Genomic DNA, 21,040 nt, shown 5'->3' on the forward strand with positions numbered 1-21,040 from the left:
TCTCTTATGGCTGTCTCTTAAGTCTCACTCCAGTGCCATTTCACATCCTTCTTTAGAAGATGTAGCAGTGGTTTAGCTAATTCTGCATAATTGTCAATAAATTTGCGAGGATAATTTGTCATACCTAGGATTGATCTTAATTCCTTTAAGTTAGTTGGGTTTTTAGAATTTGTTATAGCTTCCACCTTTTTCTTCTGAGGATTTAACCCTTCAGAAGTAACTTCATGTCCCAAGAAATTCACACGGTTACAGCACCATTGGGCTTTTTGTAGGGATAGCTTGACGCCTGCCCTTTTAAGTTGGCTGAGGACATGTTTAAGCTCCATGATGTGTCTTTCAAAGTCTGTGCTTTTGATGAACTTATCATCAACATAAGATAAGGCATAGCCTTATGCCCTGAATTTATGTATCCAAACGGGAGTCTTTGGAATGCATACTGGACCTTTTGGAACGAAAATGCAAACTTATACTGGTCCTCTTCATGTACTTTTATGGTCCAATATCCCTGTGCACAATCAATGGCAGTGAATATTTTAGATCCTTGCATCTGTGCTAGGCACTGGTCAATATAGGGCACAGGCCATCCAGACATGTAAACGCATTTGTTTAGCTGTCTTAAATCAGCACACAAATGCCATTAACCATTGGGCTTAAGAACACCTAGAATAGGATTATCATAAGAGCTGTGCACCTGTCGGATAAAACCCCTTTCTTCCAAGTTCCTTATGATTTCTGCAAGGAACTCTGTATTGTTTAACAAAGACAGGTGGAGCATTGAGATCTGTTTGGATTCTTGCAATGTGCAAGTCTGTAGTCTCACAGTCATAAAATGTCCTGGTATTCCATCAGGAGTTCTCATAACTGTCAGCGTTCATCATCACTGGAATAACCAATCAGCTAAAGATATTTGCTCTTCGACTTTTTGTTGAAATCCTGGAAAGATTTCAGGCTGTCCTATTTCATAGGCTTCTTCCAACCTAGAGGTGAGGTCCCCTTGACTGTAATTTACATTGCCCCCATGACTCTGGGTATTGGGGTATTCTTGTGCTTTGATCGGCTGATCAAATACTAGAGAGGCTTCTTCAATTTTACAGATGCCTTCCTCTGAGCTGAAGGGATAAATAGACTGAATTGTAAATAGTCCCTCTGGCGTAGATGCAAAGGATTGTTCTATTAACTGTTCTTCAGTTAAGTATCCTTCAGGTTTTAGCCCAATTATATTATTCTGGAATCCAAAAGTGTAATAACTGGATTCCAGCGCATATCCTATGGTAGTTCCCTTGGATAAGGTGATATCCTGTGGGGTCATGTAATGCACAATAACATGTATTGGATAATTTCTAATATTTACCATGGGAGTATGGGTCATTATTATACCCAGATTTTGCACTCTTTAGGAGATGCATTTTACAGTTTCAGAAGTTTTTAATCTCTGACCCCTTTTTACCTGTAAGGGTAAAAGAAATTTATCAGCCCCAGCAGGGATTACAATATCATAAGACACCTGCATATTCACCTCATATGGTAAGTGCTGATTAGATTTCAGGGCTGCATTTTCATCCTGGAATACTTCAGGGTCCCACTTTAACCTGCTCCAGAGGCAAGAGTTAATCAAATATATTTGTATCTATGTAAGAGATTATTGCCAATGTATAATTGATTATGGGGAGTATTTAAAACTAAAAGCAGGTGCTTTGCTGATTTATTACCTATAGAGATAGATAACAAACATTTAGCTGTGATATTATAGCTTTCAGACCCATTATCCAGGCCCTGGACACAGTGGTCTTCGGGAGAAAGATATTTAATCACTTTAGGTTCAGCTATCTGCGCTTATAATCCTTCGCTTATATAGCAAGCTTCCTGTTTTAAACTCAATTTGGCATACTTGGTTTTCCCGAGGTCATGTACTTGCAGAGGGATAAATAGATCCTCTTTAACTTTCGCAATTTATGAGAGGAATTGTTAATGTTCTCCCCCTTTAGGGGATTTAGGGTCCCCCGTGTGAAGAGATATTGTTAATACATCGCCATCTAAGGAAATATTGGCTATCTTTCCAGGCGGAATTTTAAAAGTATGATCATCAGAGCCACTTAGGGGAGTCTGATCATCTATCTGCAGGATAGTTACTTCAGGTATCGAGTTATTCCTGAAATGAATCTCCACAGCATCTGGCTTCTCTTACACCACGTGACAGTTATGTCTGGTGTGAGACATGGTGGATCGCTCATAATTAATAGGTCTTTTTACTTGTGACAAAATTACATTATTTATGCAATCAATTATGGTGCTTAATCGCTTCAGGAGATCAATACCAATGATTAAACTATCAGGTGGCAGATCCACTATAATGACAGAGTGTCTTATGACCCTGTTCCACAGCTTTAGTTTTAACCGTGCCGTACCCCAAACTTTGAGGGAATCACCCCAAACACCTATTAGTGAACCGTCAAATTCCCTTAGCTTAGGTTTTTTGGGGTGTTAGCTCATCTAGCTGTGTGTAGTACCTGTGGGATAGAATAGTTGCCTAAGATCCAGTATCAATTAATCCCATGATAGGGTGAGTAACAGAATCCTGGATCTCAGTTGATACATAATATCCCCCTGCAGTTTCTACCATTTCACACATAAAGTTATCATGTTTAAACATTGGTCTACTTCGCCATGGTTTACTTAGAATCATTACATTACCTGACGAGGCACAATCCTTATCGACCACCTCCTCTGTAATAGGGATAATGGGCTTCCTGTATACTGCACTGCAGTTAGGGGATACTCCCTCCTGTAGGGATAGTTCTGCGCTTTCATCTGTGGGAATAATGCTTGGGGACAACTGAAAAATAGAAGGGTCATTAATACATCCAGACTGGGGATACCTGTCATGACATTCAAGCCTTTCGTTGCTGGGCTGTAGGGAGATAAATTGATTAGTATAATTTTTAACATTCATTATTTCATTTGATATTTCTCTCCCCTCAGTCTATTTATGACTGTGCCTGTGGCCCACTGTTGATCACTGGCTGTACCCCTAAAAAAGTATTATTCGGTTGCTGAGCCGTAAACGCTTGACTCATATTAGCAAATTGTTCGCTCAATTGATTTAGCTGGGTACTAAGCTGATCTACTTGATTTTACAAGTTACCTCTACCCCTGGGCCTATCTCTTGATGCCCCATAGTAGTGATTCCTGGACCATTGGTTCCCATCAGAATCAGCGTGGCTGTTTCTATCCTGGTGTGGTTGCCCCTGGGGTTCAGCTTGTCTTGCGTTACTTTCTTGGGGTGCACTATTTAACTGGGGCGACTGGTTACCCTGAGAATATCTGCACCACTTATTGTATCTACCTCTACAGGGATACCTATTACCTTGTGGGTATTCTTCTCTTTGGGGATACTTAATTATCTGGTAATGCCCCCCCCTCTTGGGTATATTCCCTCTGCGCCTCAGCCCTTGATGGGGAAGGGGCAGATTTAAAACCTTGTGGGCGAGGCTTATTTTCTCTGGCCATTTATGCATAAATCTTCTTTTTGGATTCTAAATTGACACCCTAGTTTCAGCCACTACTTTAGTATTGGGCTTTTTCTCTCTTTTATCCCCATTGGTTTGCTGTATGGCATATCATTTTGTACTTTCCCTAATTAGTCAATCTAATGAACAGTTTTCATCAAAGTCTCTAGCCAAATTTACTTTGATACGAGGGGGTAGGGCTTCATAAAATAAGTTAACAAATTCTGAGCTCTCAAATTTCGGATTTTTTCGGCCATACTGTAGCTCCTTTCAGTGTAGAAAGGAATTCAATTGGGCTATGATTGCGCCACATTTCAAATTGTATATCGCTGCCTTAGCTGTGGTTGCTGTACAATATGGGCCGAATTCTCTTTTACACTGTTGCTTTATTTCACTCCAAGATCTAACATTCATATCTTTTAGTGAAGCAAAGTATTTATGATGCTTAACCTCAAATACCCATGGCAGAAATTCAATTTTAGATTGCCCATCATTTACATTTAATACAGCTAAGGCATTTTCATAAGCCTCTAAATGATCAGTTATGGAAGTGGTCCCCCTTTTGGAAAATGGGTGCACTGCTTTACTTAGGAACTTGATTATCGTAGGGGTATCATACACTTTATTAAGTTCATTACCGGATTTCATTGGGATCTTATTGTTTGGGTTAGAGCGTCCTTTATCTGTTCGATCTTTACTATGCTGAAATTTCACCCGTGAATTTTGATATGGGCTGTCTGAGAAGCTAGCCCCCCCCTTCTGACCCCCTATAGTAACTGACTTCTTCCTCTGAGATGTAATAATTATCTTGTCCTTCAGAGTTAGGTAATTGCCTAGGGGGAAAGTTATCTCTGGGTCTGAATTAGGGCCATAATTTGGGGACTTTTGTTTATCCTCCTGCCTTGTATTTTGAAACTCACTTCTGACCCAGTCATTAACTGAGTTAATAATTTCAGCACTAGTGTTATTATTCAAAGGCTCCTTATTGCTGTTGATTTGGCTCTTTAATTAATTTATTTCCTGTTCATATTCTTTTTCAGCCCCACGATATCTAGCTTTTAACGTTTTATTTTCATTTTGGCATTTTTCATAATCTATGGCTTTTTTAATTTAGCCATACATTTTTTATTATATTCATTTAATGCAGACATCTTTTTATTAGCTTCTAGAATCTCTAACTTTCCATTAACAAAGGCTTCTTCAAATTCTTGCAATGATTAATTTTCACCCCTTAGCTGTCCTAATTGTCTGTTTTGTCCTGCCATTTGGAAAGGCATCTCACAGCTCAAATACATTAGGATCGGCCAAGTTTTAAAAAAAAATCATCACGTCCTCTTAATTCCATGCATTTATTAAGCTTCCGTAAAACTTGGTATAATTCACCATCTTCAACCCACATATCTTTAACTATACCTTTGGCCTTAGCCTTAAACCCCTTAATATACGTGTATACATCATCCCCAATATCAAGCCTGTCCATGAATTGGCTCATGGCTTTCGATTTTAAGAGTTTCTGCCTGAACCATTTCATGAACAGAGGATCTTGGGGAGGGGACATTTTCATCATTTACCGAAATGTTAGAATCACTTTTTGTTGAGGACATAGATATTTTTAGTATTGTATTTAATAAGATAGAAATGCTTGTTTAATTTCTAAGAAATCACTGTTTGTATAATATAATTTTGTTTGTAAAAATACTAATTTACTACACAAAATAATATCGCTGTGAAAAATATCACTGATTGTCAGCCGTGCCTCCAAGGTGTTGTATATTTTAGATTACAATATTAATTATGACTATCTCGGCAGTAACCTTCAACGTGTTAGTATATGTATATATATATATATATATATATATATATATATATATATATATATATATGTTACAAAATAATTTACTATTGTCTCATCGGTAATCTCCCATATACTGTATGTATTATCTTTTTTTTTAGTAGTTCTATTTAGGTGATATATTTTTAAACACAGCAAATCATATTTGTGGAGTAAAAAGGATTCAGTTTGGAAAAATATATACAAATTTATTAAACATTAAACAAGCTACTAACAAGCGATATACAACTTAATTATTCACAAAACAAACTCTCTGATACAATATGAAATAAGATATGCTACAACACTTTGCTTTGATCCTATGGGCACAAATCCAACAGTGAAGTCTATAACAAAAATAAAAATATGAACCAGCATGGACCAATTATGCAATATGTGTTACTAACAACAGTTATTTAATATAATCTTAGCCAATATTATCATTAAAATTATGTTTTGGTAACTTAATAATACAATGCAATCAGTCAGATTCAGAATGTCTACAACCAAAGAAACGCATTAAAAACTCTCTAATGCCTCTGCAAGTCTTAACCTTAGGGAATATAAAACTATTAAAATAAAATATACTTAAACATAAAACCAGGGTTTTTTTTTTTTTTACAATAGACTGAATTAAATGGACACTATTTATAACAAAATGTCTTGTATTTATAGGTGAATTAGATTCCTAGGCAATATAAATTAGACTATAGGAATAAGTACATATACAATTTGGGCCTATAATCATCTAATACAAATCTTAAATAAGGACCTTAAATGCCACAACTGTTTCAATATAATTATATACTTTTTATACTTCCCCAAATGTTTGCTCCTCCAAGCCATGGGTTATCAATAATCATGCTATGTGTTTTCTCTGCATCCGGTTTCACAAAATCTCTTAATTCACAGCAAAAACAGGCAAAAAGTTTCCAAGGATACCAAAATATAGAATGGATACAACCAGGATTCAAAATTCGGTTTCAGAGGAAAATTGGACAGCGTATCCACCCTTCTTTCATGCAACCCAGAGTCCCTTGTGAATGCTCAGTGGCCCAATTTATCCTGAACTACAACTCTGCCCCAATCTCCAACAGCCATTCACAGATGTGTGAGGATCTGTAATGCTTTGATTGGATGAATGCTAATTAGCCCCTGGGAATAATTCACTTAATGCTAAGTATAGCTGGTTGTACTTTCACTAATTCACCACAAGATGGCGATGGTGAGTTGTGCTATAAAGTGAACTTGTGTAACTTTCTTATATTTTATTATTCTTAGGATTATTTTTTTTAATTTATTTATCTCTCTCTCTCTCTCTCTCTCTCTCTCTCTCTATATATATATATATATATATATATATATATATATACACATATTAATATATCCATCTATCTATCTATCTATCTATCTATCTAGCTCTCTCTCTCTTTCTCTCTCTCTCTCTCTCTCTCTCTCTCTCTATATATATATATATATATATATATATATATATATATATATATATATATATATATATATACACATATTAATTTATCTAATCTGTGAGCTAGACTTCATAAATGTACCAAATATACTTAAATAAGTATTCACGTCTTTATGGCTTATCATTTGTGCATATGGTCACCTTGTTTAAAATGAGGTATACATAGGCTTTAACATATATATATATATATATATATATATATATATATATATATTCAATATTTTTTTTTGTTTAACTAAATGTACCAGTTTAAAATTAAATCCTCATGATTTAGATAGATACTTGGTCAGGTACTCAGTATATATCTTCATATACAATACATACACATCCAAATCAAGTACTGTACATACATAGAAAGATACACACACACATATATACATATATATACAAATAGGCACACATACATACATATCATACTGGTTATTGCATATACTTAATTCCATATTTAACTTATCTATACATTTGAATATGTGGTACATTATTGTAGTGGGTCTTGGTACCCCAGACTGGGTATACCCGCTAAAGGGAGCTTCCTGCCACCAAACGCCAACCCATGAACCTCTACTGGATACCTTCCGCTATTAGAATAACGGTCGCTGCAAGTTGTTATAGCTACCCCCAAGAACATTAGCCAAGACTAAATGCTTGAGGGTCAAAATAGGAACTGCTTTATTACACAGAAAATACAGCTTTTATACATTTCCAACAAATGGGGGTAGTTACTACATAATCAATAGAAACAAATATTATACAATGAGACAAACATCAGACAATGGTTAGTTAAACAAGATTCTAATCACATCCTGACTTACAAAAGGACAATGGATGACTCACACAATAACAAAAAGACACTTCACACCTAGACTAGATAACAACAGGGGGACCCAGCATTAGAGCAGGAGGTTTCAACATTCTGAGTCTCTGAGTCTTGGGGGGGGGTTGCAGCAGACAATGCTGGATTGGGCTGTCACCTTATACTCCAACAAAACACAGGAATCTTCAAGGCTCTTCAGTTCTTAGAGTCTCTGGGAATTCATGTAAACGGGGGTAAACCTGAATCCAGGGTAAAAGTACCCCAAATGTACCCTGGACACCCGCCTCACAAATCATAGAATCCCCTCAAGTTCCAGGGTCCATAGTCGTTGGGGAGGAGGCTGGCCTGCATTCCTCTCCAAGTACAAAAGTAACGGAAGCTTCCGTTACAATTATATACACTGGTTATCAGTTAACTATTTGTACAGCATTGGAATATAATTTGATAATATATATATATATATATACAATTCAGACTTTTAGCTTCTCACATTTCAAAATTGTGTTTCTTTTCCTAATAGACATTTGTCTTTTGTGTTTAAAGAGGAAGGGTCTGAGTTGGTCACTTAGACTAGCAGGCATCTCATTAACATATGAGTGAGGGCCCATTTGTTTGTAAGTTTATTCACAATAGTTTCTAGACAATGGGACTCCACCTGGGTTTCTCTTTTGTGTTCACAAACAGCAGGGGGTTTTCCTGGTCAAGTGGTAATCTTTGGACACATGTGATCCAAGATAATTTACATTGCTATCTTATGAGTCATGGAGGTGTGGTAAATTCTAGCCAAATGTTCTTGTTCAATTAGAATGCTATATCCAAATTGATTTTAAATTCATTTCCTGTATCAAATTAATTATTTTTATAATTTGATAAAATAATTCTTCTGATATAGACAGTACCCCACAGATGATGTAACATTTCAGTAAGAGAGCGCTTAAAGATATAGGTGCATATTTAACTATGTGCGAGCGGACATGATATGAAGTAGCGTATCTTAAGACCGCTGCTTCATAACTTCTGTTTCCGGCGAGCCTGAAGGTTCGCGTGGAAACAGGGGCATCAAGCTCCATATGAAGCTTGATAAATATGCCCCATAGTATTCTTATGTTGTTGGAATAGCGCTCATATTTTCACTACAGATAAAATCTTTTTACTCTGATTATTGCTTTATTCTTTCTACGTAAAAAAGATTAATAAGAAATTTGGCTTAAAAAGTAATAATTTCGTTTGTGTTCTTACAAATAAAAATTCTAATTTTATTGGGTAAAAAGAATTATGTGGCATTATGCACACAATGGAAGAAAAGGAGATTTTGCACACAATGGGGATAAAAATAATATTCTCCCTTGCAATCAAATTAATATTTTTGTTTCTTAATAATTATATGTAACAAATTCTTTATATTTAGTTTATAATAGTTACAGAAAATAGTCTTATAAATGCATTCAAAGTTCAGGAGCGTTTTCACTGATACTAAGTAACATTTAACCTAGCAAAAAAAAAAAGCATCTACCACTAGATGGCACTATTTCATTAGTTTTATAGAGATAATGTACAATTATCTGCAGTACAAATTGAAAATACTATTTATATTATTTTTTTTTTTTTTTTTATTTATATTATATTACTATTTTATTATTATTATTTTATTTTATTATATTGATTACTGTTTATTATTTCTATGTTGAAGTATTTGAGAAAATACTAAGCTAGGCTGCAGAAACTATGCCTATTAATTAAACACTCCACTACAGATCAGCTATATATAGAAAATTTATATAATATAAATATATATATATACACGTATAAATATATATATATTGTATATATATATATATATATATATATATATATATATATATATATATATATATATATAATACTTAAACAACTGCAGTATTTAATCTGTTAAAAAATCTCCCTAACTCAAAATCTATATTCAGTCCCTACGGGGTTAGTGCTTGCATCTCAAATATCCATTTAGCTTCAAGTCTCAATAGGGTTCTGTGTTTATTACCTCCTCTCCAGTTCTTCTCTACTTTATCTATTGCTATAAATTTAAAATTACTGAGGTTTCCTTTGTTACAAATTTTAAAATGTTCTGGGACAGGGAGATCTTTGTTTCTTTCTAAATCCATATTTTCAATCGAGTTCATATGTTTCCTTATTCTTTCCTTTATGGGTCTCTCTGACTTGCCTATGTACTGGATCCCACATTTACATTCAATGAGATAGACCACATCCCTATATGTACACCTAATGGTTTTATTGATTTTGTAACAATTTTTTGTTATGAAGGATGTAAAGCTTTTCTTTTTTTGGGAATGTTGGCAAGATTTTCATGTAATACAAGGAAACCAAAATTATTAATTTCTAAGCCAAATTTCTTTCTAATCTTTTTTATCTAGAAAGAATAAAGCAATAATCAGAGTAAAAAGATTTTATCTGTAGGGAAAACATGAGCACTATTCTAACAAAGTAAGAATACTATCGCCTAGATTTAGAGTTCTGCGTTAGCCGTCAAAAGCAGCGTTAAGGGGTCCTAATGCTGATTTTTACCGCCCGCTGGTATTTAGAGTCAGTCAGGAAAGGGTCTAATGCTCACTTTCCAGCCGTGACTTTTCCATACCGCAGATCCCCTTACGTCAATTTCGTATCCTATCTTTTCAATGGGATCTTCCTAACGCCGGTATTGAGAGTCTTGCCTGCAGTGAGCATTAGACCCTCTACCGACAAGACTCCAGCCGCAGGAAAAAGTCAGGAGTTAAGAGCTTTCTGGGCTAACGCCGGTTCATAAAGCTCTTAACTACTGTGCTCTAAAGTACACTAACACCCATAAACTACCTATGTACCCCTAAACCGAGGCCCCCCCACATCGCCGCCACTCTAATAAAAATTTTAAACCCCTAATCTGCCGACCGCCGCCACCTACATTATCCATATGAACCCCTAATCTACTGCCCCTAACATTGCCGACTCCTATATTATATTTATTAACCCCTAATCAGCCCCCCCAACGTCGCCGCTACCTTACCTACACTTATTAACCCCTAATCTGCCGACCGGACCTCGCCACCACTATAATAAATGTATTAACCCCTAAACCGCCGCACTCCCGCCTCAAAAACCCTATAATAAATAGTATTAACCCCTAATCTACCATCCCTAACATCAGTGACACCTAACTTCAAGTATTAACCCCTAATCTGCCGACCGGACCTCTCCGCTACTCTAATAAATGTATTAACCCCTAAAGCTAAGTCTAACCCTAACACCCCCCTAAGTTAAATATAATTTTAAATTAAATCAGTAATTACCTTTTCACATAACGAAAACATTTTTACTAATACATTTTCTTGGATATGAATATATATTTCAGTAAGAGAGCGCTTAAAGATATACGGCTAGATTTAGAGTTTTGCGGCCATAGGGGTGCGTTAGCTACGCATGTTTTTTCCCCCCCGCACCATTTAAATAACGCTGGTATTGAGAGTTCTCTGAAGGGCTGCGTTAGGCTCCAAAAAGGGAGCGTAGAGCATAATTTACCGCCACGTCAACCCTCAATACCAGCGTTGCTTACGGTAGCGGTAAGCTGACAAACGTGCTTGTGCACGATTCCCCCATAGGAAACAATGGGGCAGTTTGGGCTGGAAAAAAACCTAACACCTGCAAAAAAGCAGCGTTAAGCTCCCAACGCAGCCCCATTGTTTCCTATGGGTAAACAGTTTCTAAGTCTGCACCTAACACCCTAACATGTACCCCGAGTCTAAACACCCCTAACCTTACACTTATTAACCCCTAATCTGCCGTCCCCGCTATCGCTGACCCCTGCATTTTATTATTAACCCCTAATCTGACGCTCCGGACACCGCCGCAACCTACATTATACCTATGTACCCCTAATCAGCTGCCCCTAACATCGCCGACCCCTATATTATATTTATTAACCCTTAATCTGCCCCCCCCCAAGGTCGCCGCTACTTTACCTACACTTATTAACCCCTAATCTGCAGACCGGACCTCGCCGCCACTATAATAAATGTATTAACCCCTAAACCGCTGCACTCCCGCCTCGCAAACCCTATAATAAATTGTATTAACCCCTAATCTGCCCTCCCTAACATGGGCGACACCTAACTTCAAGTATTAACCCCTAATCTGCCGAATCAGCTCTTTTGCCTGTAAAAAAAACACAATACCACCCCCCAACATTACAACCCACCACCCACATACTCCTACTGTAACCCAAACCCCCCTTAAATAAACCTAACACTACCCCCCTGAAGATCTCCCTACCTTGAGTCGTCTTCACTCAGCTGAGTACCGATGGACCAAAAGAAGACATCCGGAGCGGCAGAAGTCTTCATCCTATTCGGGCAGAAGAGGACATCCAGACCGGCAGACATCTTCATCCAAGCGGCATCTTCTATCTTCATCCATCCGACGAGGAGCGGCTCCATCTTCAAGACCTCCGGTGCGGAGCATCCTCTTCCTACCGATGACTACGAACGAATGAAGGTTCCTTTAAGTGACGTCATCCAAGATGGCGTCCCTCGAATTCGGATTGGCTGATAGGATTCTATCAGCCAATCGGAATTAAGGTAGGAAAAATCTGATTGGCTTATTGAATCAACCAATCAGATTCAAGTTCAATCGGATTGGCTGATCCAATCAGCCAATCAGATTGAGCTTGCATTCTATTGGCTGTTCCGATCAGCCAGTAGAATGCGAGCTCAATCTGATTGGCTGATTGGATCAGCCAATCCGATTGAACTTGAATCTGATTGGCTGATTCAATCAGCCAATCAGATTTGTCCTACCTTAATTCCGATTGGCTGATAGAATCCTATCAGCCAATCAGAATTTGAGGGACACCATCTTGGATGACGTCACTTAAAGGAACCTTCATTAGTCGTCTAGTCATCGGGAGAAGAGGATGTTCCGCGCCGGAGGTCTTGAAGATGGAGCCGCTCCTCGTCGGATGGATGAAGATAGAAGATGCCGCTTGGATGAAGATGTTTGCCGGTCCGGATGTCCTCTTCTGCCCGGATAGGATGAAGACTTCTGCCGCTTCGGATGTCTTCTTTTGGTCCATCGCTGCTCGGCTGAGTGAAGACGACTCAAGGTAGGGAGATCTTCAGGGGGGTAGTGTTAGGTTTATTTAAGGGGGGTTTGGGTTAGAGTAGGGGTATGTGGGTGGTGGGTTGTAATGTTGGGGGGTGGTATTGTGTGTTTTTTTACAGGCAAAAGAGCTGATTTCTTTGGGGCATGCCCCGCAAAAAAGCCCTTTTAAGGGCTGGTAAGGTAATAGAGCTGTAAACTATTTTAATTTAGATTAGGGTAGGGAATTTTTTTATTTTGGGGGGCTTTGTTATTTTATTAGGGGGCTTAGAGTAGGTGTAATTAGCTTAAAATTCTTGTAATCTTTTTTTATTTTTTGTAATTTAGTTAAGTTTATTTAATTGTAGGTACTTGTAGTTAATTTATTTAATTAATTTATTGATAGTGTAGTGTTAGGTTTAATTGTAACTTAGGTTAGGATTTATTTTACAGGTAATTTTGTAATTATTTAAACTAGGTAGCTATTAAATAGTAAATAACTATTTAATAGCTATTGTACCTAGTTAAAATAAATACAAAGTTGCCTGTAAAATAAATATAAATCCTAAAATAGCTACAATATAATTATTCGTTATATTGTAGCTATATTAGGGTTTATTTTACAGGTAAGTATTTAGTTTTAAATAGGAAGACTTTAGTTAATAAGATTTAATTTATTTCGTTAGATAAAAATTATATTTAACTTAGGGGGGTGTTAGGGTTAGACTTAGCTTTAGGGGTTAATATATTTATTAGAGTAGCGGCGAGGTCCGGTCGGCAGATTAGGGGTTAATACTTGAAGTTAGGTGTCGCCGATGTTAGGGAGGGCAGATTAGGAGTTAATACAATTTATTATAGGGTTTGTGAGGCGGGAGTGCGGCGGTTTAGGGGTTAATACATTTATTATAGTGGCGGCGAGGTCCGGTCGGCAGATTAGGGGTTAATAAGTGTAGGTAAAGTAGCAGCGACATTGGGGGGGGCAGATTAGAGGTTAATAAATATAATATAGGGGTCGGCGATGTTAGGGGCAGCAGATTAGGGGTACATAGGTATAATGTAGGTTGCGGCGGTGTCCGGAGCAGCAGATTAGGGGTTAATAATAAAATGCAGGGGTCAGCGATAGCGGGGGCGGCAGATTAGGGGTTAATAAGTGTAAGGTTAGGGGTGTTTAGACTCGGGCTACATGTTAGGGTGTTAGGTGCAGATTTAGAAACTGTTTACCCATAGGAAACAATGGGGCTGCGTTGGGAGCTTAACGCTGCTTTTTTGCAGGTGTTAGGTTTTTTCCAGCCCAAACTGCCCCATTGTTTCCTATGGGGGAATCGTGCACAAGCACGTTTTGTCAGCTTACCGCTACCGTAAGCAACGCTGGTATTGAGGGTTGAAGTGGCGGTAAATTATGCTCTACGCTCCCTTTTTGGAGCCTAACGCAGCCCTTCAGAAAACTCTCAATACCAGTGTTATTTAAATGGTGCGGGGGGAAAAAACACGTGTAGCTAACGCACCCCTTTGGCCGCAAAACTCTAAATCTAGCCGTATATCTTTAAGCGCTCTCTTACTGAAATATATATTCATATCCAAGAAAATGTATTAGTAAAAATGTTTTCGTTATATGAAAAGGTAATTACTGATAAGTCTGGTGTGTATGGAACATAAAAAAAAAAAGACCCTATTTAAAAGGGAATTATTGACTGGAAATGGAGCTTGAGAAAGGAGGTAAGTCTCTGAAACGCGTTGCTCTAACTACCCAATACCACTTTGTCCAAGAGGAGCACGTGTACTGCATGTGTAGGAAGGGGTGCTGTGATTATCAGAAAAGTGTGTTACCGCTACTGCTTGCAGGACACGGATAGGAAAAGAGCCCCAAATATCTTCCTTAAAATATCTACAACAAAACTATTAGATGAAAGTACTCTCCAGCCTAATGCTACACGCTACTGCTAAGGTTGCAAAGACTGTGAAGGAGCTGACATCAAAAACATCTGGTGTAAGTACCTGTATACACCTTTTTTAAACACCAATACCACTTGTAACGAGACCACCTTGTCTACCTTGTCTTTCTAGAAATTTATCATCACTAAGGAGTCAATTCATTAACCTTATCAAACGAACGTTTAGAGGAGTTTTATCAAAACAAACTTTTAGAGGAGTTTTTTCAAAACAAAATTTTTAGAGGATACATTTTTTATTATGTATATTTTATATGAAGTTGTCTAGGGAAATTTGCCTGTATTTTTATGTTTAACTTGTATTTTGATTGATCAATATTAACCAAATATATTTGTGCTTTTTATGTAAAACTGATTTTGTATGCATATAATATTATGTTGGATTATCAAATTGTGTATTATTAAATTGTGCGGTGTATCCCCACCTACATCTAATTCATTTTAATTGATTATAATTGAGGTACTACACTTAGAAACAGACATTAGACAGATACTGGCTAGCATGTTTAAATGTAGATATCCCCTATTTTTTACCAGCAATTTCTTTTTGTTGTCTCAATAGTTGGTCTTTTTTAATTTTTTTCTCTGAAATCATATTTAAAAGGAAGCACAGTATCATATATAGCAGTGCTGAGAACTAGTTGTTCTTTTCATTCATCATCCATGACCATGCAGACAGCACATCTTCTCTCAATAACAAGTGCTCCACTACTACTCTGCACACGAGTGCTTGGCTCGCTTCTACTCCTCTGACTGACTCACGTGACGACACTTACGAACCGTCCTACTCCTCTCTGCTAAAAAATGGCACTAAAACAAAGCAAAAAATGTTGCCCCAAAACAATTATAATAAATAAAAAATGTCAGCGCACCAGCAGTGTGGACCCCTCTAACTGCGAGGCCTGAGGTGGCCGCTTTGGTCGCCTTGCCCTAAGGCCGGCCCTGACTACAATAGTTAACTCATATCCTTTAACACAACTTTTTAATTGCCAGCTCTTGTGAAATGGGCGATTGTTCTTACACTATTGTCTAATCAGTTTTGACCCAGCTGTGCTGCATGTCTGATAAGCAGAGGTAGAGGCCTCGCTCCTGACTCGCAGTTAGTTCCTCTGGAGTCTTGTTTGGAAGTCATCCACGACAAACTAAACAGCGCTTATGAGCTGTGCTGTGCAATGTTGTTCCTCCTGTAAGAAACACTGTGGGCTTTCACCTTCATAATGTGTTGCAGAAAGATAAATATTTGTTACAGAAGCCAGATACAGAGTATTTTTTGAGTGTGGTAGACAGGGACATTTTACAGTGTGCATTTTAGTTAAAAGGGACAGTCTACTCTAAATTCAGTTTTCATGATTTAGATATGGCATGGAATTTTAAACAACTTTCCAATTTACTTTTATCAAATTTGCTTTGCTCTCTTGGTATTCTTTGTGGAAAGCTAAACCTAGGTAGGCTCATATGCTAATTTCTAAGCTGTTGAACTGCCTGTTATCTCAGTGCATTTTGACAGTTAGACACTGCTAGTTCATGTGTATCATATAGATAAGTGTGCTCACTCCCGTGGAGTTATTTAGGAGTCTGCACTGATTGGCTAAAATGCAAATCTGGCAAAAGAACCAAGATAAGGGGGCAGTCTGCAAAGGCTTAGATACAAGGTAATCACAGGGGTAAAGGGTGTATTAATATAACAGTGTTGGTTATGCAAAACTAAGGAATGGTTCTCATACCCCTTTAACTATGAGGTGACCCTTATAGAATGTTTACTCTTAAGTACTGATAACAGAATTCTGCTTTTTTACACACAGTCATTTGCACTTCAATGGAGTGTAATATGTTTTTTGTTTCCTGAGGGGAAGATTATTACAGACAATACTTTTTAGTAGATTACCCTTTTTTCATTAATTAAAATTACTTGAAGAGGAGAACATTTTAAGCAGTGTATCCTTCCTGTAGACCTAGTTAGGAATAATTCATTATGATACTTAGGTCAATACAGACAAGTGTGCAACTGCATTGGTAAATCTAATAATACAGATATAAAACCTAAGAGATAGATATATTAAAGGGACATTAAACAATAAGGGCCAGATTACGTATACTAGTCTGTGATTGGCTGATGTATGTCATGTAAAACCAGCAAACTAAGCTTTAGGGATATAAAAGTGCAAAAATGTTCTGATATGTTAGAGCATTTTATTATTGCACTATTGATTAATACAGATATTTGTAAATTAAAAATGTTGTTTTTCATTATGGAATGGGTGGTAAGGTGAGATATAAGTTAAGATATAAGATTCTAAAATGTTAGAATCCCACCACTAAGCAGTACTGCAATGGCGGACGCCGTTTATCACTCAGTAAACTGGTGGGGAGATCAGAAAGGTCAGCTTCTGACCAGCCTAGCGCAGTAGAGACTGTGCGCAACAGTAGGACCACAATGGCGAGGCACCATTTATCATATACAGTATATATATATATATGTGTGTGTGTGTGTACGTGTACGTGTGTTTGTTTGTGGGGGGGGGGTTGTGCACACCCTAATGCAATAGGCTGCAAACGCCTATGGTTGTTATTATTATCTTTTATCACATTAAATTGTATACTTCAACTTTATGTGTACCATATATTGCATACGAATGTTGACATTTTTCATATATGTTCTTACTCTAAAAACTTCAATAAAAAAAAGGATATAAAAAAAGATATAGAATTAGCTCAGCTTGATTTCTGTTTGCACATAGATTTTGTTTTGGAATTGAAAACAGATATATTAATATCAGGGTTTGATTAGTCCCATGTTTATTAGAATTAGATACATAAAAAGTTGCCCTAGTATTCTACCATACATTTGTGGGACATGATACAAATTCAATCATCTCTTTTGGGTTGGTGTAAATTTAAGGATAGTTATTTGCCATTGCTTGATTGGTCCTCTGGTGTTTGTTGCGCTATCAGCTTTGCTGAGCTGGGTGTGTCTTAGGGACAAGTTAGCTGGAGGCCGCTGTAATACCACAAACATAATGATAAGTTATTGAAACGCTACCGTCTGGTTATTGCTACCGTGAGCTTGCGGTAGCAATTAGTGCTCAGAAAATTAACCAGAGATCCGTTTTACTCTGGAAACTGTACAGCTTACTTATTATCCTGTAGGTCTCTGGCTATTGCTCGGTTCTATACCCAATGACACTGCTAGCGGAGTAATTTGCTCTAAGCTAGAGTATGTTCCAGATCTGCCTTGGAATGTGCACACTAACATCTGAGCTCAGCTCTGTTGTTAACAGCTTTGTTATTTATTGACTCTGATAGACTGTTCTTTTTCTCACTTTAGCTAAGTGTGAATTATGTGGTCCTGGTTACAAGTCGCCTCTTGATGCAATGAAAGGTAATGTCAGTAACTAACTTGTTCTGTCCTTTATTCCAGGTCCTCTCTTCTCCTTGCCAACTTACACATGTCCTATCACTACCCACATGTTCTTACTGCCTCTTCATTTTTCTTGTTTTCAATGCTCATTGCCAACCTCTCTTTGTTGCTCACTCTTTTCCCTATTACCCTCTCACACTGACCAATTTTCACCTTTTTGGGCTCCATGTACTAAGCCGTCAATTCATCCGTCATTGTAGACGCGGATAAACTCGCCGTTACTCGCCGCGGGCGAAATGGTGTCCGCTGTCGCTATGTACTAATATTCCACCAATAAATAGACAAGTCTAGCCCGCCGCGAGCAGTTGCGGATTGTTGATAAATTTGACGCCTCGCTCGCCGCGACTAAGCTGATGGTACTTAACTTTCAGTTGAATTGTCTGGCCAATTATTAACACGTGACATGCAAGGTGTCACGAACATCATAGTAGTCGCGGCAATAGAATTTTGCTCCTATAAAAGTTCAACTTATCTAAACAACTTTATTATTGTTCAAAATTTTTTGAAGAGTGATAACAGAGCGTTATTTTTGTAATATTTATTTACAATTTGGATATGGCTTCATCTGGATCTGATAATATATAAATATTAATATAAAAATAATTATAAAGATTGACAACTAACAATACAAATTTAAATAGATTACTCTTTAATTACAGTCGACAAATTGGGCGCAATTTATGTACATGGAAATGAGAGACAAATTAGACGCCAGTTATGCTGTAAGTACAATGCTGATATTACTGCCTTTTATATATGTCTAGACTGGCGTCTAGATTGACTTTCCTATTGTTTTGTACCTTGCCCGCCACCTAAAAGGTGGCGAGGCAAAAATAGCGAGGTGGGAGCGGAAATTGTAGCGAGCGGACAAATAGATTTTTTAGTACATTCGTTTTTTGGCGAGTTGGTGGTCAAATGTGTCTAATTACAGTGAAAAATGGAGCGGTAGCGAGGTTTGGCGGATAAGTAAGCTCGCAATTTTAAAGATGCGAGTTTTAACATAATTGACGGCTTTGTACATATCAGTTTGCGAGTTTTGACGCGAGATTTGTTGCGGGTAGCTCGCTGACTGCTTAGTACATGGAGCCCTTTGTCTCAATTTCTTAGTCTATAATTGTGCTCTCTCATCTCTCTCTGACTTCTTTCTCCTCTTCCTCTCTTCTCTCATCTTTCTCTCTCTCATTCTCTCAGATCTCTGTCTGTATCATTCCTCTCTTCCTCTCCATCTTTCCCTCCTCTCTCTTCTATCTCTTTCCTCTCTCTTTCTCTCCCCTTTCTCTCCTTTCATTGTATTTTATGTTTCTGTTTCTTCATTCTAGTTTTTGCTGTTTCTTTATATTGGATGCTCCTGCTCTATATAGCTATTGCATTCAGTGTCTATAGTCCTTTAGTGATAAAGAGAGTGTTTTCTTGTATATCTGATAAGTTGACTCTTCTTCCTCACAGGTCCACGGGAGCAGATTGTTTACTTGCCCTGTATTTATCGTTCCACTGGCATAAATAAGCCTGACTACTTGGCCACTGTGGATGTTGATCCTAAATCCCCAACATACTCACAAGTAAGTAGCCAAAGACCACTTAGCCACTTATAGGGACATTAAACACCTCTAGCTTTTGTATAAAAGAGTGCTCATTCCATGCTTTATAGAGAGGTAGAAAAGCTAATTCTGTAACTTAGGTTTTCTTCAAAATGATACAAATAATCTGAACAAGCTGCTTAATTTGCAGCAATGTATTTGAGCATTGGAGCCTGATCTTAGGGAATATGTAGTTTAATCATGAGGGGAGATCTGTTTTGGCAATAATAAATCAGTTATTTTGCAGGTTATTCACCGCCTGCCAATGCCCAACCTTAATGATGAGCTGCACGACAGCGGCTGGAACACCTGCAGCAGCTGCTTTGGAGACCCTTCTAAGTCCAGGAACAAACTGATCCTACCTTCTCTTGTGTCTTCCCGTGTCTATGTGATAGATGTGGGAACCGACCCTCAAGCCCCTCGTATTCACAAGGTATGGAAATGCCACTGCCAGATAACAACACTGTTACAAGTTATTCATTGATAAACAATGTGTAGCCTCCAATCAGAATAATGTGCACAGAAATAAAAAACAAAACAAATATAGATGGATAAACACAGCAGTTAAAGGGGCAATGTATTCAGGCAAGCAGCAGATAAGAGTCCATTGTATTTAAAGCTGGTGCAGGAACACCCTTTAAAAAGGGCTGAGCTCTCTGCGTCTCTCCCTGCTTCTCCCACCCCCACTGATGCTTCTTGTTAATGCCATTTTTGTGGAGCCATTACTGCTGTATTGACATTTTTAATGTAAGTGGAGTTTTCATCAGGAAATGCAGCTACTGTATTTCAAATGACAAACTAAGGTAAATGATTTAATTGTAAGCCATTTAATACACCTCATAGGTAAAATGAATCATCCCAATGATCCATTTTACCTCTAAGGTGTATTAAATTGGTTACAAATAAATCCTTTACCTTAGTTTGTCATTTCAAATACAGTAGCTGCATTTACTGTTACAGTACACTGTTCCTTTAAAAGAAATTGTAATTATCTGTCATTTGGTTATAAGGTCTAATAAAGTTTGTTTGTTACCCGTTTAATTAATTGCTATAATATTACTTCTGGGCCTATCAGTTTTTTAGAAATAAGTGACTAACTCTCGATCAGAACTTGACAAGGTATTTCACAACAGTAATACTTGATCTTCTGATTGTCCTGTACTTTCCTATTTTCCTTCTCTATAAATATTCCAGTCATTGATACTAACTAGGAATGTTGGGAAGTGTACATTAAATACATGAGTTTAGAGAAGGGTGGCAGGCTAAGAGTGCTCATGTGTACGCTGCCATATTTGACATGCAGTGCATTATTTAGGGCACCATTGCTATCACTTTAAGTGATATTGGGACATGAAGCCC

The 21,040-nt window shown here is 37.5% G+C and overlaps 1 protein-coding gene across 1 annotated transcript in view; it reads left to right on the forward strand.

Moving 5' to 3' along the window:
* Nucleotides 1-21,040, forward strand: part of LOC128650174 (methanethiol oxidase-like) — a 212,399-nt gene that overhangs the window by 86,154 nt on the left and 105,205 nt on the right. Inside the window, exons 2-4 of the mRNA XM_053703913.1 lie at nucleotides 18,012-18,065; nucleotides 19,551-19,663; nucleotides 19,929-20,114. Coding sequence (XP_053559888.1) covers nucleotides 18,012-18,065; nucleotides 19,551-19,663; nucleotides 19,929-20,114 — 353 coding nt within the window. The remainder of the gene's footprint in view (nucleotides 1-18,011; nucleotides 18,066-19,550; nucleotides 19,664-19,928; nucleotides 20,115-21,040) is intronic.

This window comes from Bombina bombina, chromosome 1, assembly GCF_027579735.1.
Source record: "Bombina bombina isolate aBomBom1 chromosome 1, aBomBom1.pri, whole genome shotgun sequence".
NCBI classification, from domain to species: Eukaryota; Metazoa; Chordata; class Amphibia; order Anura; family Bombinatoridae; genus Bombina; species Bombina bombina.